We start from the raw sequence: 25,009 nt of genomic DNA on the forward strand, positions 1-25,009 counted from the left end.
TTTGCCACTGATTATGTATGTTATAATGCTATTCACTCCTACTTCAATTGCATTGAAACAAGGTATTTACACTACAGAATAATTTGTTTTTACTCTCTGAAATTAAATGACTAGATTACTGTTTTAAAGTCAGTTTCAAGTATTGTTTCTTTTTATTTTCAAATTTATAAATACAAATATTCCTAGGAATGCATTGATGTGAAAATTTGGGACAGTATCAATTTTTGATGTAAATATTGCTGTCATGGCTGATAAAGGATTTGTTAATAAGAAAAGAATTGCAAAATCCTAAATGTTGCACAGAAAAGTTATATATTTTTTTAATTTTTTACTGCAGTTGGTCGTCACAATCCTTTTTAGAGGATACAGATAATAAAAGGCAGGCTATCATAAAATCACTGTAACTACACACTATATTTGTATACAGACAAAATTGGCCTGACATTGATTGTAAGGTTTAAAAAAAATGTTGCTCTGGAAAGTAAAATGTATTACTACTAAATTCATGTTTCAAAATAGAAATTTGTTTTAGGACTCTGTGGCAGGGTCATTCAAACTTTTTGTCACATGAGCCAAAGCTTTCGAACCAAAAGTACTTGCTGGACAAAAAAAAAAACAACTAAAATCAAGTAAATAAAGTATCCAGATTTTTTTTGTTTTCTAAATTGATGTTTTTTTTATTGCAGATGCAAAACTTAAAAGTAATTTTGCATGTTTGCTGGATCAAAAGGAAGACATGTACTCTTCAGTTTCTTTTGGACCTGATTGAACAAATTTATTTGCTGTAATAAGAACATGATTTGAGTCAGTTTCTCTCAAATGCTTGCTTTAATTATACAAGTTTAATAAAAAATAAAAGCTGTTTTTATTTTTGTAAAGAGCCATGGATAAATGTGGTTCTACATTTTGTTAAAGCCAGGTTATAAAAAGAGAAATACTCTTTTTAAGATTTTCCATTGTAAGAAAATTATGTTTGTAATAATTTTACCCTAGTTAAAATTAAAAAAGTCTCCATCTGCATTAACCACCTGTGCTGCAGGCAAAGTTTGTATCATTCTTGAACTGCAGTTCGGGGCCAAACAAAATCAAGCGAAGGTCCACAAATGGCCCACAAGCCACACTTTGGACACCCCTGCTCTATTTCAGTTTGAACAAATTTGTAAATTTCTCAAATTTTTAGATTTGTGTGTAATTGTATGCTTTGATTAAACATTTAAGACCTTGTGTCATGATCCGTGTTTCTGTGTATTTATTGTAAGGTTTTTCTGTGTTCAGTTTCTGTCCTGAGTCTCTGTTGTTTCTGCGTCTTCCCCGTTGATTGCTTCCCAGGTGTTTCTCATTCCTTGATTACCCTCCCTGTGTATTTAGTCCCAGCTGTTGTCTTTATCTGTTGTTGGATCCTTGTTGTATGTTGTGTTTACGTCAGTTGTTGGTCTGCTTACCTTCACAGTTGAACTGTTAAGTCCTGTGTTGGTCTAGCTCTCGTTTTCAGTCTTCAGTTTTTTCAGTTGCTACTGGTATTTAGCTGTGTGCTATCTTTCTGCCGTGCCGCCTGATCTGGACTGTTTTAAGCATCTTTATTAAATTCATCATTTTCTTCTACAACCTGGGTATCTGCGTCTCTCCTCACCACCTCTCACCCACCGCACCTGAGACCTTGACAGAAGAGTAGAGAGTTTTACTCCCATTTCCCCCCATTTTTGTCATGTTAAAAACAAACAAACAGAAAACCATTATGCCAATAAGCACGACTGATTTTGAGGGGGTGAGTTATTGCACTTCATGGAGCAAGGTTTAACAGCCTTTGAAGAGCAACCACAGGCTTCTGTATAGCTCTCAGTTTATGGGGAATTAATTGTTTGACATATTCTAGTCATCTTTTATTTTTCTATTCAGCATCCTAAGGTTCCTGTTTTGTTTTGTCTTATATAAGTTGAACAGTGTCAAAAAAGCACAATTTTCTGTTTACTTGGTATTTGATACAGCTCATTTAATTTTTTAAAATTATTTTATTTTTATATTCATCATATTATGAAACATTTAGCCCTTCATGTTATTGTAAGACTGCCCTCTTGCTAAAAGAGAAATATGAGGGTTTTAAGAAAATGGCCACTTATCATGGAATTATAAGTCAATCGATAAGAATCAATGAACCTTACATCAACTCATTAATTGATAACTTGCATCCCTACTTGGTAAAATTGCCCAGTGTATCTTGCCACACCATGTTTTTTCCATCATTATATCGTCTAAGTTTGGTAAGCCAGCGGAAATTTTAGCCTTGATTTACTGTTCTTAGCAGGATGAGCGCACGGTATGGACTTGTCGCTGTAACCCATCTGACATGTTGTGCATTCAGAGATCCAATTCAGCAAATCTCTTATTTGAGCTAACTCACCTTTCCATCATGTCAAACAAATCTGCAATTTCTTCTTTGACGTCCACAAGCCGTTCACCAGAAAAAAGCAAGTTTTTGACGGCTAGATGAATCGACTACCAAAATTGCTGTTTTTGTGCAGTGTTCAGCATCTATCGGAAGTGGTCTAAAGAAGTGGCATTGGTGAACCTGCAGCAAAGGCTTATATTGATTTAAATGTTGTTTCTGGTTTTGAGAGAACAGTGTCAGAATGCACAATGCATCACAGTTGTGTATAGGGGTTGCCCAGTCAAAGTGCCCACATTATAGTCAAAATGTTCTGCTTCATCAGTGTATTCTGGAGAATTCTGTTAACTACAACATTTATTTTATATATATATATATATATATATATATATATATATATATATATATATATATATATATATATATATATATATATATATATATATATGTGTGTGTGTGTAAATACTGCCATAACTGCAGATATATACATGTAAATACTGCCATAACAGCAGATATCAGCATCTGCCCAAATGTTTATATTTGTACACTCCTAACAATTACATTTCTGTAATTTATAAAATTAACCTATAACAATAAAAGGTCACTTTTTAAGTTAATCTGGGCAAGAACTATGCAAAAATCCGAAATAATATTCAGTTTAATAATAAAGCAACAGACTCACAAATACACTTCTGAAAAAAAATGTCTATTCTCCAGATATAAGTTTTTATATTCATCTTCAGTCAATTTAATAGATAAACTCTCACTTTTCCCAGCAATTTATAGCTTTTGTGTGCGTGTTAGCGATGAGATTGGAAACTTTTGTCACTCACAGAAACACATCTCCCAGGTATGCACCACCAGGGTGTGTTCCGGCACCCATTTGTTGCGACCCGGTGGTAGGAAATTTATTTTTCAGTTCGTCCATAAAGCTACACTTGCGCTAAGCATCAGCTACTGCCCACTGTGTTCAGTCTATCCGCTCCACCTGTGTAAATAGACCCGCCGTGCACTTCTAAGTTAAAGTCCTCGATTAAAGACACTAGAGGCGAAACAAATGACCTCACTCTTCAATTTAAATAAGCTAATGCACATCATTAAGTTTATGTGCTTGTGAATTACAAAGGGTTTGATTAACTTAATAGATATTGCATTCAAATATAAATAAGATGTGTTCAAATATTTGCACATTGGGGTAAAAAAAAAAGACACCTTAATGACTTAACTCTTCTTTGTCCAGTTGGTGGGCGTGTTAACCAGGAACTGAAGTACACACGACAGAAGATGGGGGAGGAGGCCATGTTTAACCCTCAGCTGATGATCCAGACACCGCGGGAGGAGGGAGCCAACATACTAACGGTGGAGGCCCTTCTACAGCACCTGGAGTCTGCTCTCCGAGCCAGCAGAGTTCATGTTTACCTTTATAACAGGTAACTAATATTTTCTGTCCTCATCTCTGATGTTTGTGATAGGGCCGTAATACATTAAATCCTGTTATGTTAAATGTCCATGTCATTTTCCCTCAAAGCCTGCCCTGGTGAAAAAAAAAAACAAACCTAAAAAAATCTGAATGCATATCTAATTTCTGTTTATTTCAGACAATGGACATTGGAACACTTATGCTTCAAATCAGGGGAACTAGTCACAGAAACACATTTTATGAATCAGGTGAGACAATCATTTGTTTTAACATTATCTCCCCAACTTTGATACCAACCTGTCATTTGGTGTGAATTCTTCTTTGTGTTTATCCAATCAGATTATAGAAAAGCTTCATCCCTGCCTCATCATCACCCCTTTGGACTGTTTCTGGGAAGGAGCTAAACTCCACTCTGGAATGGTCTATCTCCCGTAAGTACCACATTTCAACTTATCAAAACTGATAAAAAAGTAATTTTAGAAAATTCCAGCCTTGCACTGCAACGTATTATCTGCTCGACTATATCCTGACAAGCACACGGAGGGCCGACGGAAATCCTAATTAGGCACACATAATCGCTTTTCTCTTTGTCAGGTCAGTTGGCAAACCGATCAAAACTATGTTTGGGGACATCTCTGAGAACTGAGCTTCTCTGCACTGGTTTATAATGTTAGCTCAGCGTAAACTGCACCAGGACGCTTTCCTCTGCATCTTCTTTTTGCCTCTGGTAGAAGAGGCTACTTTAGCACACTGAGCCCATCCAAAGAGACACCATAGAAGACCAAGAGTGTGTGCATGTGTGTCCTGAACTCGTCCCCTCTGAAGGCTCTATTGTAGTGGTCTCTGGCATGCGTATCGCTGGCAATGGTTTTTCTCCAGCCCTGGGCCTCACGCCATTGTCTGGCCGTTCTGTTGCTAATAGCCTGCTGCTACAGTAATACTCAGCAGACCTTTACCTCTGCATGGGTTTGTCCACGCAGTAAGTGTGTGCCTTCGCCGGTGGTGCATCCATGTGTCTTGTACATGTGTGAAAAGCATACCGGTTTGGGTTGCCATCATCAATGGATGTGTACATCCCTCTGTGTGCATTGCCTATTTGTTTAGAATAGTAAATAAGGCTTTTTACTATGTTCTGGTTGGGAGGTTGGGAATAATAACCCAAGCCTGGTTAAGCAAGTACAATGTAGTCAGAATGAGAGATTAAAAAAAAAGGAAGATTGGAATGTGTGAGGAAAGGAGAGAATGGAGAAACAAGATCTGGGATGGAGCAGGAAATTACTTGTTGCACGATGGGAAATGGTTACCTAGCACGGCAATGATTTACTGCGCTCAAAAGTTTTAACGTTGTAAAGTTTATAGTTAGTTCGCAATAAAATTCGAAAAACAAAAAAAATTAAGCTATTATTTCTTAAAAAGAAATATGTTTTCTTCATACAGTGGTTGGGAGAAGAGATGCTAACATTTGCTTTTGAACTTTGCAGAGGTGAGAACCCTATGCAATGGACCAATTTTGACCCCAAGGAGTTTCTTGAAAAGTTACGAAGAGCACACTTTCCTGTGGATAGCTTTGAGGACATGTTGGAAAAGGCGGACGTCGGGCATGGCTACATGGATAGGCCCTGTCTGAACCCCGCTGACCCCGACTGCCCCGATACTGCACCCAATAAGAACTCAACTAAGGTTGGTTCATAACTACCATCAAGATCGTGGCTAGAAAATGTTATGCATGCATGTGCAACATTAGAAGTTCATCAATCAAAAACTGGTAGTAAATTGGTGGCTTGCTTTTTTCTATACGTATTTTATCCAACTACAATTGTTAAATAAGAACTGGAATTGAATTCAAAATATTAATTTAAGTAAACTAATTTAAGTACCTTAAATTAGTTTGCCTTTAAGTGCCAAACCTGCCTTACTAAAACTGGCATAAACCCTGCAAAATTCTTGATGACTAGTGCATTCTGCTGGGTTATGATGAGTACACTGATTAGGGTATTTTTGCATTTTAGACAAATCCTGTTACTAGCTGATTCTACTATGCATCTTTAGTGCGTAGTATCGAGTTATACTTTCTTAACTTCTTCTTCCTAATCACAACAGCCATTCAACGTGGCACGGGCTTTGAGTGGTGGCTGCCACGGTCTGTCCAGGAAGTACATGCACTGGCAAGAGGAACTCATTGTAGGAGGCACCACAAAGAATGGCAGCGGACCCCTACTCAGGTAACCTACCCATGCTTACACATCCTCAGATTCATAAGAACACCACGGGGATTCTAACAAAGCTTATTTTGGAGACGCTGGATGTTTTTTGTTCTGTTACGCTTTCTGAGTGTGCATGTGCGCTGTATGCGATAAATCTTGCAGTCATTAGCAGATTCCAGTGAAATTCTAAGAGCTCCAGCTGTTGCTCCTCAGCCCTGGCTGCACTGCTTGGACTCTACCCTCCCTCTGACTCTCGTATACACAGAGAGGGGCACAGAGTGATCTATTGCTCAGCTAGTCTCTTCAAATATACAGCAATTTAAGATACACAGATTTAAGTCCAACACAAGCACCAGGTCAAAGCTTGCGGAATTGGTGATGTGCATACATCATTTACACAGTTTTATGTTCGATCCATGACTTTTGAATACCAAACGGATACAGAAATTCAAATCTTATTGAAAAAAAAAAAATACAAAAAAAATAAACGGGTCTATTTTGCAATTAGAAAAATTATTACATATTTTGCTTGCACACTTTGTACTTGCTAAATTAGAGCGTTTATGGCACAGTCATGTACGTAGAAAAGTACATATGCACGTTCACACACATCCTGCTCGGAGAGTACAGTTGGCTGCATTCTTTGTTTTTTTGCGGTTGTGTTTTCCTGGCAAAGTTGGGTCATTACAGTGCTGGTGTGTTCCTGCACTGTGTGTGTGCACGTGCATGTGTGTGTGTTAGTGTGTTGCTGCTGCTGCTCCTGCTGGCACTCGGTTTCTACATCTTGTTTACTAACTGCCACCATTGCCGTGATTATCACCATACCACAAAGATCACATTCATAAAGAGAATGACAGGCTAATGTCTGCTGTTTGTTTCATTGCTTTTTGATGATGCGAAAATACACGGACTGACTTGAGCGCTGTTCACAAGTTGCTCTCTAGTCGAGTCTCATTTGTTAATAACTAATCACTTGCACTACGTTATTGGCTTGCTAATCTGCTCATTAAGGTTGTGCAGTATTCATTATACTTGATATTATGGCTCTTCTAATCAGGTTCCTTGTGGAGGCATTTCAGAGGGAGGCTGCAGTAGTGCTGTGCACAAGTAGAGTCATCCCTGATTATAGCAGCAATTTGTTCATTTCGTGGCTTTAAGAAGGAGAACGGTAGACGAGGGGTGGACAAAACAAGATGTTTTAGACCTTGTAAAGGGAAAATAGGGCCAACAGTGGAAGGAGTGTGTCTTCTAATTGGTAGACAGAGCAGGCAAGACGGTTAACCCGCCTTGCCTACTGGGTGTGGTCAGAGGGCCAGGTGGCACTGGTGCATGGTAGCCTCCCCTCTGACGGGAGCTGTGGCTACAATTGAGTAACTTGCCACCATCCAGCAAGTCAGTCGGTGAATTACTGAATTTAATTTAAGCGCTTTGTCGACCTATAGCCTTGATAAAATGCTATACTGTAGTATAATCCATTTTTACCATTTGGAATATTTTTGAGAATCTGGAAATAAAAATCTCGGAAATGATGAAGGATCTAAGAAATACATCTGCTCCTAGTGGCAATTTTTAAGCTGAATGGTTTTCAGGATTCACCCTTCTAACTGCACTACTTTTCTTAGTGGTTAAAAAAGGTGTATTAAAACAGGGTTTCTTTTAAAGTCTATAATGGCTGGAAAAATAGTCCTATAGTCTAAATAGTCCTATCTAAAACTTGTATCTATCATCCATCCACTCACTTGTACGTCTGTCCATTAGTTCTTCCATCTACCCATCCATAAATTTCTCTGTTCTGCCATCTGTCCGTTCTTCCATCCATCCATCCACTTGTTGTATTTTTGAACCAAAGAATAATTAAAAAAATGTAAGAGAGTTCTGTATCTTGTTTTAGAACTCCTCCATTGGAACTGAAACCCACGTCGTATGTGTATTTTCTAGTGGATGTACTGCTGGAAGCAGCTTGCTTTTTTTTTTCTAGTCGGTGGGTTTGATGCTCCTGAATAAGTGATATTTTGAAGCCAACATGCACTGCTTGTCAAAGGTTGTTCAAAATACAACATCTCCTCTCCCTGTCTGGTGATTGATGCTTATTAGTTGATTAAATCAAACCCAAAAACAGAGTGTGCCCAGAGTGCTTTCTTTTTACATCTTTAATATGAGGAAGTTTTCTTAGCCTTGCACCTGTAACTCTGTTCCCTGTCCTTGATCCTTTCAATATTCTTCTTCCCTGTGTGCTCTCTAGTGCTCAGGCTTTACAGACCATGTTCCAGTTGATGACCCCCAAGCAGATGTTTGAGCACTTTCGGGACTGGGATGAGGTTTCCCACATCAACTGGAATGAAGAAAAGGCCGCAGCTATCCTGGAAGCCTGGCAGAGGAGATACTCTGAGGTGAGGGCTAAAGGCTCAGAAATGGGGGGAGGAAAAAGGAAAAGAGAAAAGAAATCTTCCCTAAATCCTCTACAACCACACAGTAAATCACAGGCCGGATACAGGTGTACACGGAACGGCCTCGTCTAAAGCCCAGGCCCCTGATAGATAGTCAAACCTCTGTTGGTGTGTGGTAGAAGGGATGAAGCTTCTCGCTGCTCATTGGAGAGGAGTGATGGAGCAAAAGAACATGCGTGTCTGGAATACATTAAGAGAGTGCTGGATATCTCTCTTTTCTTCAGCTTAACTCTCACACAAACACACGCACACACATGCAACAATCCAGAGCTCACACACAATCACTTTCCCAGCTGTGGCCCCATTGGTGGCTCATGTGTGACATCATCTGGTCTTTGTTTTGGGAGGCCCAGCTCTCTGTTCCACATGACCCTATACATGTGTGTGGTATTGATCTTTTAGCTAGGAAATAATTGACTGTAAAATTAATCGTCGAGTAAGACAAAAGACGCCAGATATTTTCAGTGTGTGTTTTCGGTGTGTGAATTTTTTAGGCGTGTCTGCAAAAATATGCGTGCAGTTTGGCATTTGCAAGTTCACGTGTGGGTGATCTAGTGTGTGTTACCTAATGTGTTTCAGCCAGCATTGCTCCCCACTGAGCTGTAACTAGAATTTGAGGTTGAAGCTATTTGTCTGTCTGTGATAGTAAAACACAGAGAGAAGGGATCATGGTGCTGTCTGCACAGACTCCTGCAGCGCCTCGCAAAAGTATTTAAAAATGTTGAACTTTTAAACATTTACTATGGTACAACCGCAGACCTCAAAGTATTTTATTAGAATCTAGTGTGAAAGATAAAAGATAAAGTGCCGCGTTATCATAAAGAAAACGTAAAAGGATGAACAGCTTTTCTTTTTTTCTTTTGGTTTTATTGAGACGTTACTTTTTAGAGCTACTTTAACTACAAATTCAGTCTTTTGGGCGTGTGTCTACCAGCTTGGCACATCTTGAGTCAACATTTTTTCCCCCCATTTTTCTTTGCAAAGTAGCACGATTTAAGTCAAATTGAATGGAGAGCATCTGTTAACTAGGGCTGCACAATATATTGCAAGTTTTTTGTTATTGCTATATCCCTGCACCGAATATTTATATTGCCAAGAACTGCTTGGACTACGCTAAGTATTAGCTAAATATTAAATACACTGAGTTTATGCCAGTAATACATGTGGCCATAGTTGTTTAATGTAGCATAAAATGGTATAGTTGTCTTCCAAACATTATGTCTTGCATTCAGGCCAAAAATTTCAACTTGAGCAACCAAAGGCCTTTTTTCCACATTTGCTGCATTGCATTTTCATGGAAAACTGCCTGTTTAGTTTTATTGCCTGAACTCTTTTATGTCTGCATTAATTCCTGCCTGAATCACTCTCTCTTTCATCTATTTCTCTTTAGGCAGTTCTGCATAGTGTGGCAACAAATTCTTCCCAAAAGGTCTTGTCCTTTACCACCACCACTCTGGAGGATATTCTCAAGTCTTTTTCTGATATCAGTGTTATCCGGGTGGCCAGTGGATACCTGCTGATGGTGAGGGCCCGTTCATAACTAAAAGCAGATCCTGTACTAAAATGAATCTCACAGATATAAAATAAAAGCATGGAGAATGTGACTAATTGTTTTCCCGTCTGTGCTCAGCTGGCCTATGCGTGTTTGACCATGCTGCGGTGGGACTGTGCCAAGTCCCAGGGTGCCGTGGGGCTGGCTGGAGTCCTTCTGGTGACGCTGTCTGTGGCGGCTGGGCTGGGCCTCTGTTCTCTCCTGGGAATCTCCTTCAATGCTGCCACCACGCAGGTACCTCACGCACATGACGGCGGGCAGCTTCCTCTCATCCATCAGTTAGTTGGGTCAAGGTTTTATTAAAGGGGAAAAAACAGAAAGAGGACCTGGCTCCATCCTTGTTACCATGGAAGAAAAACGGAAAACCTGCAAGCCTGCAAACACCAATAAACTGATCTTCCAAATGCACAAGCAGACAAGTCAGTTATTACTTATACAGGGTCTTAAAAACAGCAAAGTCAATGGCCATCACTAATTCCTGATCTCAGTCCCATTAAACTGTGGGCACACCTGAAAAGGTGTGTGTGAGCAAGGTGCCCTACATACCCAAAAAATAAAGTAATAAAGCAAATAGTAAAGCTTGTGAAATGATGCCAAAAAATGATTGCTGATTGCGGGACGAACTCCTACATCTGTCGCCATCATTGTCCCGAGCAATCGTATTCTGACAGCTTTTTCAAGTAGCTGAATAAATGTTTAGCACATTTAGTATTTCTAACGGGTAAAATAAAATCCGGTTTAAATCTCAAATCTTTGAGGACTGACTAACTCAATATCATCACCTGCCTTGTTGCATAAAAGCTGAAAAAGATGCTCAGCAGTTCATATTTGTTGGTTGCCGTTTGCAGGTTCTTCCCTTCCTGGCTCTGGGAGTTGGAGTGGATGATGTCTTCCTCCTCGCCCATGCCTTCAGTGAGACCGGACAGAACAAGAGGATACCCTTTGAGGTGAGGCAAACATCCACAGTCACGCTGGCCCAGCTCCTTTCATGTCTTATCTCCACTGCGGAGGAATGTGTGAAAGCCTGTCTGTGCCTGTGAAGTAACATCGCACAGCTCATGTGCCACACACTTAGCCTGCTTATCTAAGCAATGCTCCGTATTAGAAGTATGATTTTTCTCACTGCTTGTCAAGCAGTCTCTACTCTCTTTTTGTGTGTGTGTCTGTGTTCCTTTGCCACAATTTAAGCTCTTGTGTTATCATTTTAGCGCAGGCATACACAAATTGTGTGTTTTTCTTTCCATACGAAAAGTACTTTGTATGCTTATAGCGATTTCAAGCGCATATTGTAACACGCAGCGTATATATCTCTCCATCTTCACATGGGACGTAATTGTTTGGATTTTGAACAGTTCATCTCCAGACATGTATTTGCTTGTTTTTGTTTTCCACTGCTTTCCTCCCCTTCCAGCTCTCCACTCCCTCCTTCCCCCCTCTAGCTTCCTTTGTGTGACTGAGATGAAAACTAAACAGAGCTGAACTTGATCTCTGCTGTCTGACAGACATAAACACGCACACACACGCACACATACACACACAAGGACGGACACGCCTGGAGATGCTCCGTGTGTGGTCCTGCACGTCCCCATATCATCACGCAGTTACAGAAAAAAAACAAACAAAAGAAAAAACACACACTGTTTGAATGTGTATTACTCTTTGTTTTTTGTGTGTTTTCTGCGAGAAGTGAACATTTCTGGTTTTCCTTTTGCACCTTAAAGTGAGGCAGACAGGCCCGGGAGAGTTTTCCGAGCACTTCAAGGCTTCAGAAAGCTTCGCAATCACTGTCAGTCATGCTGGTTTTAAAATAATTGTTCATAATCTGCTGCATTACACATCTGCTTCTGGCTGAGAGCTGATCAGATGTTTAATAGCTCCCCCCCCGCCCCCCCCGTTTGCTTTGCTCTTTCTGTCTCCGTTCAGGACCGCACTGGGGAGTGTCTGAAGAGGACTGGGGCCAGCGTGGCTCTCACCTCCATCAGCAACGTCACGGCCTTCTTCATGGCAGCCCTCATCCCCATCCCAGCACTTCGAGCTTTTTCTTTGCAGGTATGCTCAAAGCCTCAAGTGTGAAAATCTGTGTGTGAGATCTCTGCAACCAAAATTCACGCTACAGTAGTCATTGCCTCCAGATTGTCGCTTTATTGATTTCATTCATCAGACTTAAAGGAGTTATGTATTTTCCACTTAAATCCACCCGCTCTTCTCCCTCCTTCCTTCGAGGCTGTCAAGCGGTGGTCCCGGTCTCTGTCCAGATTGCGGCCGAGGTCCGTGTAACTGAATCTGATTGCATGTGCGAATGGGTGTTCTTGGATCGCCTCGCGTTGGTTTTCTGTGTGTGAGAGCTGAGCAGAGGCTCGTACTGTCTGTGTGGGAGGTTTGAAAAGCAACAGACTGTCTGGTGTACGTGTGTGTGTGTGTGTGTGTATGCGCGTATAAGTGTGTATGTGTGTGTTCCCACACTAACACTGGGAGAACTAGAGGGGAGCTCTGACTTCTCTAACATCTGTCAGTAATTATAGACGTCACCAGAGCGGTGTCTGACAAAATGCCTCCAATAATCACAGACTTGTGAATGCTCCCAGTCATGGTTATACAAAGGGAAAAAGAGATGAAACTATTGATGATTGCTTTTTGAAAGGTATAATCTTCCCAGTAGTAGAGTGAGAGTAATTGAAACATGTTTTAAAAACACGTAGCAGCTTGCTGTTTGGTCAGTAGTATAATACTTACTATGAGCCAGTAGTGTCAATGCGATAGGTCTATTATGAATTGTTACTTTGCAAAAACTAGGACTTTTTTCATTGTTGTTTCAACTAAATCTGCTTGCACAAAATCGTCCTATTGGACATTGTGGCAATATTTCTGATCAAGGTCAAAAATCGCAGTGTACTATGTAGTTGCAGTCACAATAACTTTGTTTTGCAAAATGAGTAAGAAAAATAGCTCCACCATTTTCAAATAATTTTTAATCAAAGTATTTTGGCAGAATAAAGAAACGTACACATGACAAAGAGTTTCTAACCTGAAGAAATATGTGCCTGTACACGACATCTGTCTCATGACACTAACGTTGCCTTCTGTTCTGCCTGTTGTTGCAGAAACAGGCAGAACTAAGTCAATGAAATAGCGCAAGTTTACTGCAAAGTGGTCAGATTTCCTATTACCTGCTGAAAGCTTTGCTCTCTTGCAGCCTGAATGAAGTGCAGACGTATTGTAGTAAATAACAAATAGTTTCTAAGATCTTAGACTTCTCTCAAAGCACCTTGTCAGCCTGTACAAATTTACCAAAAAACAAGATGTTGGTTTTGGGGTGAGATCTTCTAAGGAGAACCATAACCTGCTCGGGATGTCTGGGTTTTCAGAGGGGTTTGGCTTTATTGTTAAATTTAATTTAGGCAGAGCTTTCATTCAAAACAAAAAAAAATGGAATTGTGCAGTTGGAAATCCTTTAAAAACTTTGTAGAAATCCAACAAGGTTAATTTTTATGTTTGTTTTACATAGGGAAAAAAACCAAAACATTTATGTCCTTTGACTACAATCTAACATTCAAACTAAAATTCTTTTTGAGACAGGGGGAGGAAAAAAATACATATGTGCTCAATTATTCCCAGTTACGTAAGTGACAGATTTTACTGCTGAAGTTGACCAAAGTGATCGTCTTTCTCAGCTCTCCTCCTCTCAGGCTCAATCTCCGTTTCTCACACACATATACACTCAGCCGAGTGAGGTAAGATGTCGCCACGTTGAGTACGATATTAGCATGTGTGGATAGATGGCTTTAGTACAGCAAGTCTGTCAAACATGATCCATTTACCCCGTGGGTCTAATCCGTGCCGCCTCATTTTGTACGCGTATGTGCCACACACACATTCGCATGCCATGCATACTTTATACTTGTGGTTTTGCGTATAGTAGAGGACAGACTTCGTGGAAAGAAAATGAAAGTTCTTGCTTTTTCCTGGCAAAGATGTGTTTTTTTCTTTACCCCGTGCCTCTTTATCAGCATTAAATGCTTCCTGTGGTTGATTGATTTATCACCTATCCTCTCCTTACTTCACTTCCTCCCTTCAGGATTGATTAAAATCCACAACAAAAGCTATGACATGGTTTCACTCCCATTGACCCAGCAAGAAAGTGTGTTTTAATGTGTGTGTCTGGTTGGTGTTAAGGTGTGGTTTAAGTGGGAGGCCGTACAGTTTCGCTGCTCAAGATATGTGTGTGTTTATGTGCATTTTTGTGTGAGCGTTGTCTGTGCAGCCGCAGTGCCTGCTCATCACCTCAGAGCCTGCGGGCCTCTGGCTTCTTGGGTGGTCTGGCACACACATGCGATTGTGTGCGTTTGTGCGCATGTGTTTGTGCGTGTGTGTAGTGGTCTGGCAACTACGCAATATCCAGATTGTGTTCTGGGCAGGGACCCAACCCCCAGCCTCTGCTCCAGTGCACCACCTTCAAATACTTAACCACAACATTGTACTGGCTTCTTTTACACATACACACATGCCTTGCCTTTTTTCCCCCTTTTTTGTTTCTCCCTGCACAGTCTCTGTTTAAGTCTTGAAAGAGACTAAAAATGTGTTGAAAGGCAGTTTTCTCCTTTTACGTTTGCACATTTTATTTTTATCTGTTTGAGAGTCACGCCGGTCTTCTTTTTTCTTTCCTGGCCATTCATCTTCATAGTTGTTTTTACAGTTTTGGACTTCATGTCATGGGTAGTAAAAGTTAGATTCTTTGGAATAAATACTTTGTGTTTTGCTAAAGTATCCGCATCCCTTTTTCACACGTTATCTTGTTAAAGCCACAGATCTCTATGTGCTTCACAAAATGTTTACATGATAGACCAACACAAAGTTTGCCATAATTGTTAAGAAGAAAGAATATAAATAAAACTCAAAATTTTAAGCACTCTAGAACTTTGACATGGCTATTTTGACATGAATAAACCTTATTCTATACAATTCGAGTGTAGCTCTGGTTGCATATTTAGCATTGTCTTGCTGAAAGGTGATCCTTGGTTGCAGTATCAAATCTCTTTCAGCCTCTAACAGGTTTTCTTACAATGTTTCCCTGCATGTAACTCTCACTGTCATTTCATAAACTCAAACTTGGATATGTATTTACTACTTCGTTGCAAAGATAAAATAAAAACCATATGTGTTTGTCGATTTCTATTATTGTTCTTTGAACATAAACGCATATTTATAGTATTTAGAAAATCATGTTTCATGTTTGAGGAGTCCTTTAATCTTTGGTTATGCTATAAAATGCCACTATGTGTCTGGATATAGCACAACATTGCTCCGTTAATCTTAGTCAATGAAATAATTAATCAATTGTATATTTAATGTATAAAATTGTATGTTCCCAGATCTCTATAAAAGCTTTTAATAGCTTCTTTCGACATCTGATTCGCTCAATGCCACCTTTCAGTTATGATTTGGGTTAAGTGTGGTAAGACCACGTGTTTGTAAGTTGATTATGGAACTTAACTCAAATTGAGTGAATAAACTGAGGTTGCAAAGTTTTTTGCGTGTTGAATAAAAGGTGACCTGACAAAGAGATAACTGTTAAATGCTCATGTGGCAAAACGGTACAAGATTTAACCTCTGAACTTACAAGGATACAGTGATAGAGGCAGACTGAATGGTTAGCAGTAGATTAGAAAATATCAACTTCAGTCTTGAAACTCTTGAGAACTGACTTTGAAATCCACTTGTGAGCATCTCCGACTCTTAAGGGGCTTCTGAATGCATTTGATCCCCCTTTATTTTTATTTAGCAGTTCTAGAGTAAATAAGCGCAAATACAAATGTTTAAAGGTTTAAAGAAAACGAATACTTTTTCAAACCTATGTATTTTTGCAATTGATTGTGTATCTCTGTTACTCTACCAGCTCTTCGGGAATAAAATTGCCCCGTCTCGGTGTCTTGCAGGCCGCGGTTGTAGTGGTGTTTAACTTCGCCATGGTGCTGCTCATCTTTCCCGCCATCCTCAGCATGGATCTCTACAGACGAGAAGAAAGGCGCTTTGACATCTTCTGCTGCTTCTACAGGTGAGATCAGTTCTTTCGATTCTGAGTGATTGCTTTCCAGTTATTTCCTTTCATGATTTTTTTTTTCTTTTCTCTGTGCTTTTATCTTCTTAGAAATAGCTTCAGGACAACATTATCTCCCAGTTATCCATTACAATAATCCGTCTGAATCAGAACCTAATTAGAGCTAAAGTTGTCTGTGTCTGTCTGGCTGCTCGGTTGTTTCGCTGTGTGTTTATCTGTCATTGTCTTTATTAGACTCTACCGGTCTTCCTGCCAGCCTGGGCATGCTTGTTGGCGCTGCCTTAGTGCAGATGTGTACTTGTGCTATTAAATTCCATTGTTACCGCTATATTTCATGCTGTTGGCAGAGGAAGACCCAAAATGCCAAAAGGCTGAACAATATTTCAAACAGATGTATCGCTGTGCTCTATTTTACAAAACTGAAGGTTCTAGCAGTGTGTTTCATTTAGCCATGAAGTTTTTTTTAATATATATATTTTTTTATCTCACAGCTGTTCATGGCTTAATCTTTTTTTTTCTGCTTCTCTGTATGCCTCCCCAGCCCATGTGCCAATCGAGTGATTCAAATCGAGCCTCAGGCGTACTTGGACGGAGCAGACGCGGGACACTACAGCCCTCCGCCATCGTATCGCACGTCTCCTCCTTCCTATCACACGCCTCCACCGAGCTACAGCAGCCACAGCTTCGCCCAGCAAACCCAGATCACCATGCAGTCCACGGTGCAGCTCAGGACAGAGTACGACCCCCGCACGCAGGCCTTCTACACCACGGCCGAGCCCCGGTCGCAGATCTCGGTGCAGCCGATCAACCCGGTTCAGACGAGGGGCAACCACAGCGGCGACTACTACAACAACAACAACAACAACGTCAGCAGAAGCAGCATGAACAGCCGAGGCAGCAACCTCGGTGGGAGCAGAGGTAATGGGGGCTCCTCAGGCTCTGCCGCCTTCGCTCATCACTGCCCGGCGCCCACATCCGGCGCCTGCACCGTTCCTCAGGGTGACTCAGCCTCTACGACCAGCCAGAGCCCAGAGAACAACAGCTCCACGCGGGACCTGCTGTCTCAGATCGGAGAGGCCTCAATGGGTCTGCGCTGCCTCGAGCCCTCCTGCTCCCGCTGGACCTTGGCCTCTTTTGCTGAGAAGCACTATGCGCCGTTCCTTCTGCGACCCACCACCAAGGTCAGCTTAACTCCTTAATACATATGTTTTTGGTTTTTTTTTTTAGAAAATGAAAATACAGAGAGAATTAATGTGTCTGTGTGGGGCAGTGGTGTGTTTGTGTGTGTGTGTGTTTTTTTTTTCTTTTTTCACTGAGTCACTGGGGTCCTAATTTGAATGGGAGGGTTAGTCAGAGTGAATTTGAGCAGGACGAAATCTGGGGCGGAGGTTGTGGTCGTGTCCTTTGTGAGTCATACACACTCAGCACACTCTGACCTCAGTCTGGGTGGCCACTCTTCTCAGCTGAAGTACATCTTGTGGCCTTTACTTGACGAAGTGTTTCACAACATGCTATGCTAACTGCAGAAGTATTCACGCACACATTGTGGGGGGATTTTATGTGATTGGTCAACAAAAAGTAATACGTCTACGTGCAGAAGAAGTATACGGATACATGATTTTCCAAATGTTTGACAAATAAAAATCCCAAAATTGTGATATGCGTTTGCATTCAGTCCGTACTGCAATTACAACTTGTTCTTTGCAAAAACAATTCAAGCTGAGCCGATGGGTCTCAGAGGTCCTGTGAACACTGGCTTTCACTTCTTGGCACAGATTTTCAATTAGCTTTTAGGCTGGAGTTTGTTTGGGTCTTTGTTTTTTTTGACTCTGAAAAGCTTCCCCGAGGATGATGCTGCCACCACCATGTTCACAGTGGTGAACATGGTGGTGTCCACTAATACTGAACAACTGATGTTGTTCAGTATTAGTTTTCTGTCACATATGTATGTAGACCAATAGAACCTTCCACATTCAAGTTTGTTTTTTTTTAAACATCACTCCGTTATGCTGGTCTATTGTGTAGTATATCTGTAAAATACTGTGAAGGATGTGGTTCTAACATGGCAGAATGTGGATAGTTTTACAAAGAACTATATTTTGGCTTGCTATGACCAAAAAGTTGTTGATTAAACAATTAGACACTTTTAAGATCACGCATCAACCTTTGATATTTCTGCTCCTCTTTGGCTCGTAAGACACAAGATGCAGCCATTCGATCAATCCATCCTTGTGTCCATCCCTCTGATTCCAGGTGGTCGTGATTATGCTATTCCTGGGCCTGCTGGGAATCAGTCTATACGGGACCACCCAGGTGCGTGACGGCCTGGAACTGACGGACATCGTGCCCAGGGAGACCAGCGAGTACGACTTCATCGGCGCTCAGTTCAAGTTCTTCTCGTTCTACAACATGTACGTGGTGACGCAGCGGGCCGACTACGCCCAGAGCCAACCGCTCTTGCACCAGCTCCACCAGAGGTTCCACACCGTTCGCTACGTGTTGAAGGAGGACAACGGCCAGCTTCCCCGCATGTGGCTCCACTACTTCAGGGACTGGCTGCAAGGTGAAATTAAGCCCGGTTTCTAATCAGGACTCCGGCCAGATGTTAAGCCGACTGCTCTGTATGTCAGTTTCAGTTAGCTCAAAATTTGATTCCCGACTGCCGTGTTACCGAAACTTTTGTTCACTTCTTGAGAATAGCAGAGGGAGGAATGGCAGTGATTTAGTTTCTTGCGGAAAAAGTTTTGAGATCATCATTTTCGTCTTTGTTTGACATAAATCCACAGCAAACAAGATGTTAGGCTGGGGTTCAAAAAGCAGGAAGCATTTCAAACTTTACGCTGATAGTGGCTGATTAAAATCCCATAAGGGAGGCTGATGGAGAAGATGTTAAAGACACTATTTTTATTCTGGGCTTTAGGAATTGAAAAGCAGAAGATTTAGCATCAACTTGAAAAGTTGATGTTAAAAGTTAAAAGTGAAATCAAGGTTCTTGAGAAATTATAGAAAGGTTTAAATTTCAGTTTATTTTCCAGGTTTCCAAACCTTATTCTTTATACTCTTGTCTGTTAGTCGGGTCCATCCCTTTGTACATCGCTCCGTTTTGCTTAGTTTGTTGTTTTTTCATGTTCTATACTTGGATTCAGGTCAGTGTAGAAAAACCTCCCATAAATTCAATGTAAACTTTTTTGCTTTTATACAAATTCTTTATAAATTGGTTAAAAAAAAGATAAACAACCCCAGAAAGGTGGGGCTTAAATTGTATGGAAATCTAGAATGAAAAAAGCGTAAGAACCCTAGTGTGGCATATATTTACTTGACTTTTAATTTGGAGTCGATACAGCATTGGCACGAGAAATACACGAGCATGTAATCTTATGAAAAAAAATAAAAAAAATATGCGGTGGCATCTTGTGGGAGTCTGTATATGAACCGGCTGAAGAACCACACAGAGTGTGTGTGGGGGGCGCTGAGAAAGGGAGAGCCGTGTCTGATATTCCTCTCCGCAATGGTGGGACAAATTGGAGCCAGACAGGCCAAAGAAAGAGACCCAAAACAACATCTCCCACAGACGGACCACAGCATGGGCCTTGAGGGGGAAGAGTAGACAGGAGGGGAGTGATACACATATGGATTAGGGGAGAAGTATAGAAAAGGAGACATATGTTACTGATATATCTGCTAACGATCACCATGAATTAAAGCCAGCAGATTTCAGGCTTTTGAAGTCTCGCTTTGTGGTTGGAGATGGAGTTATATGAAATCAATGACGCTTGTTATGGAGGTTAAGGTTAACTTGCAGAGTTGTGTCATGTTCTGTTTTACCGCGTCGGGTTATTGCGTGTTCCGTTTTCCTGTGAACTTGTGCTTTGTAATTGTCATATAGAGGAAGGCTGGAGATAACAGAGCATGTAACCTTTTAAGCATCCTAATCTAACCAATCTGTCTCGACTCGGTTTCCCCGACAGGACTCCAGCAGGCATTTGACAAAGACTGGGAGGCCGGCCACATCACCGTCAACAGCTACAAGAACGGCTCTGATGACGGCGTCCTGGCTTACAAACTGTTGGTGCAGACGGGACGCAGGGACAAACCCATCAACTTCAGCCAGGTATGTGGGGGATTTAAACCTTTCCTGTTCAGTCACTTGACCAAGCGAGAAACACTTGCACCATGGGGCGCAATGTCAAAATTTTCTGCAAAAATTTGATTATCCTATTCAATAGGAACGCCTTTATTTATTTAATTTTTTTCTTAACTGCTCAAATAAATTAACTTCTGAATGAAATTGTCATTTATTGAGATGAACCTGTAATCATTTGGATGGCCTCTAAGCTCCTTTCATGCTAACAACAGATATACAAAGGAGTAATACTAAAGCTTACGGAGAGTGACGGGAACAGATTATTGGGAGCCAATATTCTCTTGTGGACTATTATATCCTGCAGCTATGAAAAAAAAAAAAAAAAGTTTTTTTGGAGCATGCAAACTTCAAGTTTGGATTCAGCAGATATTGTTGAGCTGAGTCTCTAACCTAAATATCAGTTTATTATATGATTCATGTAAATAGTTTCCAAAGAGACTCGACTCACTGTAAGAGTTTGTCCGTTGATTCGCTGAAATGTTGGTTTGCCTCTGAAAAATAACTCTGCATTTGAATAATTCTCAGTTCCTCCATGTGTGAGATCGGTGAACAGTGAGTCGCCCCCCCGCCCTCCTTGTGTGTTATTAGCTCCCTCTGATTTTAAAGCTTAGCACACCAGTTGGACAGAGAGGCTGCGTTCTGCTGTCTGGTGGTCTGAGTTTAGCACCCACTGCATTTCATTATTAGTGCTGGCAGAGCAACGATAAGGCCATTACTCTGTTTTTGAGAGGTCCTGCTTGCACAGCACTTGGTTGAGATCTACACCTCACCTTGACTCGAAAGCTGTTAGAAAAGTATGAAACAAACGATGTTATCATTCGACAATTTCCAGTTCAGTTGTGGAAGCAGCCTTGTCTCCAGTCTGACATTGTGAGAGATGATGTTATCTAACTGGGACTCAAGTCAACCCAGTGAGCAGCTTAGATCTCAGATGGAGGTCTAGAAAAGAAATTTGCAAAAGATCAAATCAAGTCTCGTAGATGTCAACAGAAAGATACCAATGTGTTGATAATGAGAGAGAGTGTGGGGGGGAGAGGAGGGGATGGGATGAAATAAGGGGAAAGATTGAAGTTTTTGGAGCTGAGGAAATTTCCGCAGCTTTAACAAGACAACGGAGGATTGTATGTGTTTTTAATTTAAAGTGTGTTTTTTTAACCACTTTATGAAAACAAAGGAGATGTAGATTCATTGCTGCGTTCTTTGGCAAGAAGAGTGAAAACAGAGATAAGAACCTGAAGAAATATAAAAACAAAATTCTTGGCCAGGACTCCTGCGAGCCTCAGACACAAAACAATCCATTTTCTTTTCAACACTGAGCTCATTTTTGTCGAGTCTAATAAACACTGCAGCATCCTGTGTAAAAATACAGCAATCAGAATTCTGTGGTAACTTTCGTATCTTTGAATTTTGGAGAAAAATTTTAACAGTAATGACTTTTTATTGTTAAAATCACTATTGTGCATTTAATAGTTAATACTATTAACTGGACTCAACACAAATCAGAACATCCTTTCTGACAGGCAGTGGGACTGGAGAGAGTAGTACTGTAAGTGCAAGTGTTCAAAATGTTTCATCGTATATTAGTGACTATTTTTGCTAACTGTAAAGCAGCTGTCTCCCATGTGCATTGCCTATAGAGAAATAGTGACGTCGGTACCCTTACCTAAACTCAGGACTTTCCAACAGAGTGCAAATATTTCCACATCCAGCATATCCCATGACAGAAGACACGGGATAAATAAGAGAGCATCTTCCTGTTATCTGCTGACAGTCGTGCTCTCTCTTGCTCTCTTACAGCCTGAACGAACCGTTGTCTTTTCTCAGCATGTTGTATAAAGTATAGTTTCCTTTGAAGTCACTTCTTGAACTCTTGTGGTTCCTCTGCTTTTATTTCTAAACTCCTTACTCGTGTTCAGTAACAACGTCCACTCTAAAGAGCGTTGCTTTGAGAATGATCTTGTAGTGTTTAGGTTGTGGTGGATTTACTTCTTCTAGCTCACAGAAAGCAAAAGCAGCTCTGGTGTGAAACCTTGTGACATCACTTCCTCTCCCTGTGAGGGAATTGTACTTGTTCTGAGTTGCGAGGGGCCGCCGGCAGAGTTGCCTGCACTTCCCGTGACAGCTTGAAGACATGCAATTGTTGCCTATTCCGCTGTTAAATTCAATCCAGATCCACTGGATTTCAGCTTTCACTCCGGCTCCCTCTCTCAGGATTACCTTCACAAACCTCTGCCCTCGGTGCTACTTTCCAGTGTACTCCTTCTTTGAGACGGGATGAAACACTTGTTTATCTGGGCCAGCTCTGTGTTATCATATTGCAGTAGTTTTGTTTTTTTCCCCTGTGTCTAAAACAGAGGAGCAGTTCTTCACCAACTATCTCATTTTTATATGCCACTTTACAGTCCTTTGCAAGAAGAACTTTTTATCTCTGCCCTCCATTTCATCTTTTTTTCCTGGTGATTATTCAGTCCTGGTGTGCTTGGTTTGAAAGCAACGTGACAGAAAGGAGACATTTCGCGGAGTGAATCCAGACGAGGGGAGAGCACGCAGACAAAGGAGGAGGTGAAAAGACTGAAAGTCTGAAGAAAAGACAGGGCTAACACTATCAAGAGCTCTTTTCTTTTTAGGGCCGATTGAATCTGTGGCGCCAGGCATTCTGGGTACCCATAGGGGTCAGGAGAACCAAGTGTGAGCAACATTTGTACAGATGTTGTGTTATTTTTATAGCTCTACTCCATTTGCTGGGTGGCATTTCCTTCAGTGTTAACAACCAGGTTAACTGCACACAGACGCGCCCAGGGACTCCAGCCAATTTTTTTTATTGTTACGCTAACTCAAGCAATTTTTCTCTCGCTAACCCCCTCCACCACCACCACGAAATGTGAGGAGAAAAAAAAAAAAAAAAATCCAAAACCTTTCTTCATATATGTAACCCGGTGAGTCCAACTGGACCCCTGAAAGCTCTCCCAGCCTCTGTGAAAGATAGATTTATGGTTCCTAGAAGGCAGAGTGGCGGAACTGTACAGTAATGGTTTTACCTCTCAGGAGGTAGCGATGCTAGGCCACGCTCCTTTGCTTCCCCATATGAGGGCTAAATTAGCAACCTTAAGTGACATATACTGGATACAGCTATTTAAATGAAATAACAGTTGAAGCCATCACAAAAAGAAAACAAAAAAAACTAAATAAACAGTTTGTACTTCTGGTTCATAATGGATGAATGCCAGGTTGTGTGACTCTCCCCTAAGAGAAGCTTAGAGTCGCAATTTTGCATGACGAATTTTAAGGATTAGTTTTATTTGCTCAATTCTGATGTTCTGCAGACATAGCAATTATTCAGAGTATAAACTTTAAGTTTCATTGTTTTGCACAGCAAGAAAAATAAATGCATTTGAAAAATACAAAGAAGAAATTTTATGTGCTGTTTTTTAAAAGCACTTTTTAAAGCTTTTGTATAAGGACTGTTAGTACCAAGTTATGCTGATTTAAAAAAAAGAAGTAGATGTTTCAAATATGGCCCAGGCAGTCCAAGCTACAACTTCTTGGAGCCAGCAGTATTTTATTCTAACGTCCACACATCATCCAAATCCTCAGATTTTATTTTTCTGCAACTGCACTGGCTCCCAGTTTACTTTAGAGCACATTTCAAGATTCTTGTTTTATCATGGAGAGCTCTTCACGGGCAGACACCAGGTTATCGTAGAGCACTGCTGCACCCATACATCCTCAGTCCCCTGAGATCGGTGCATGCTAATAGTACTAAACTGAAAATAAAGGGAGACGGAGCCTTTTTGTCAGTGGCTCCAATACTCTGGAACTCCTTTCCTTGGGCGCTGAGTTAAGCAGACTCTGTGGCTTTCTTTAAAAGCCATTTAAAAACCTATCTTTTTGAATCTGCTTTTGTTTAACAAGTCTTGTAAAACACTTTGTGATCATTAAATCTCGAAAGGTGCTATATAAGTAAAGTTTTTACTTACTCACTTACATATGCTGGGGGCTTGTATACATGACAGCCATTATTTTCTTAAATACATTTATCAGTTTAGACAGAAACACTCAAGACAGAGACATAAAATATGAGCGGTGTTTGAAGGAATAACCGTGACAAGTCGTGTAAAACTGTTTGCAGTAAAATTGACACCTAATTTTCTTTTCACCAATAACTACAAAAGTCCTTCCACATTTTATGTCTATAAAGACTCAGTGTTAATTCTTCCTTAGCAGCCCGAAGCTCTTGGTATGAGAGTGCTCCAAAGTTACTTTTAGACGTTTATTCAGAGTGGTCAGGACATATGGCCTGAGGTAGACCAGCCAGTATCTGCTGTATATAAAGGGAGAGGCTGATTCAACATTTTCCATGTTTTAATGTGGCATGATAATTCTGGGAAGCTGTGATCAGAAATACAGGAATTTCCAGAGAAGGTAACCAGTGTTTGACTTGTTGATTTTTCTTTGGTTGGAAATGGAGAGAGAGCGGGGCTAATATTTGCCTCCTGCTTTTGAATGGAGTTTCGTTCTCTTGCACTCATCCATGTGTAAAAGGAAACATTTCTGCGGTCTGCTCACCTGTAGAATGTTACGGTAAAACATGGTTGATTTCCACAGAATCGTGGCAAAACAGCTGCAGCACCACAATCTTTACTAAATGTTAAAATCGTTTTTTTTTGTTGTTTTTTTTTCTTATTTCTAAAGGCTAATTACTCCAGTTCAGACTACAGTTTTCAGCCCAACGTAAATGAAAATAACGTCCAAGTGCATGTACGTTTTAATGAAAGGCCTTTCAGCAGACCATACTGTTAAGTGT

General features: G+C 40.7%; 1 protein-coding gene across 1 annotated transcript in view; it reads left to right on the forward strand.

Annotated features, from left to right (window-relative positions):
• The window catches only part of ptch1 (patched 1), a 65,195-nt gene that overhangs the window by 23,956 nt on the left and 16,230 nt on the right, over positions 1-25,009 (forward strand). Inside the window, exons 3-16 of the mRNA XM_014987171.2 lie at positions 3,624-3,813; positions 3,982-4,051; positions 4,143-4,234; positions 5,285-5,483; positions 5,904-6,025; positions 8,250-8,397; positions 9,845-9,976; positions 10,085-10,240; positions 10,855-10,953; positions 11,930-12,055; positions 15,940-16,058; positions 16,603-17,242; positions 18,315-18,624; positions 20,030-20,172. Of these exons, the coding sequence (XP_014842657.2) occupies positions 3,624-3,813; positions 3,982-4,051; positions 4,143-4,234; positions 5,285-5,483; positions 5,904-6,025; positions 8,250-8,397; positions 9,845-9,976; positions 10,085-10,240; positions 10,855-10,953; positions 11,930-12,055; positions 15,940-16,058; positions 16,603-17,242; positions 18,315-18,624; positions 20,030-20,172 (2,546 nt within the window). The remainder of the gene's footprint in view (positions 1-3,623; positions 3,814-3,981; positions 4,052-4,142; positions 4,235-5,284; positions 5,484-5,903; positions 6,026-8,249; positions 8,398-9,844; positions 9,977-10,084; positions 10,241-10,854; positions 10,954-11,929; positions 12,056-15,939; positions 16,059-16,602; positions 17,243-18,314; positions 18,625-20,029; positions 20,173-25,009) is intronic.

The sequence above is a fragment of the Poecilia mexicana genome, unplaced genomic scaffold, assembly GCF_051168715.1.
Source record: "Poecilia mexicana isolate PSO_F unplaced genomic scaffold, ASM5116871v1 scaffold_9, whole genome shotgun sequence".
NCBI lineage: Eukaryota > Metazoa > Chordata > Actinopteri > Cyprinodontiformes > Poeciliidae > Poecilia > Poecilia mexicana.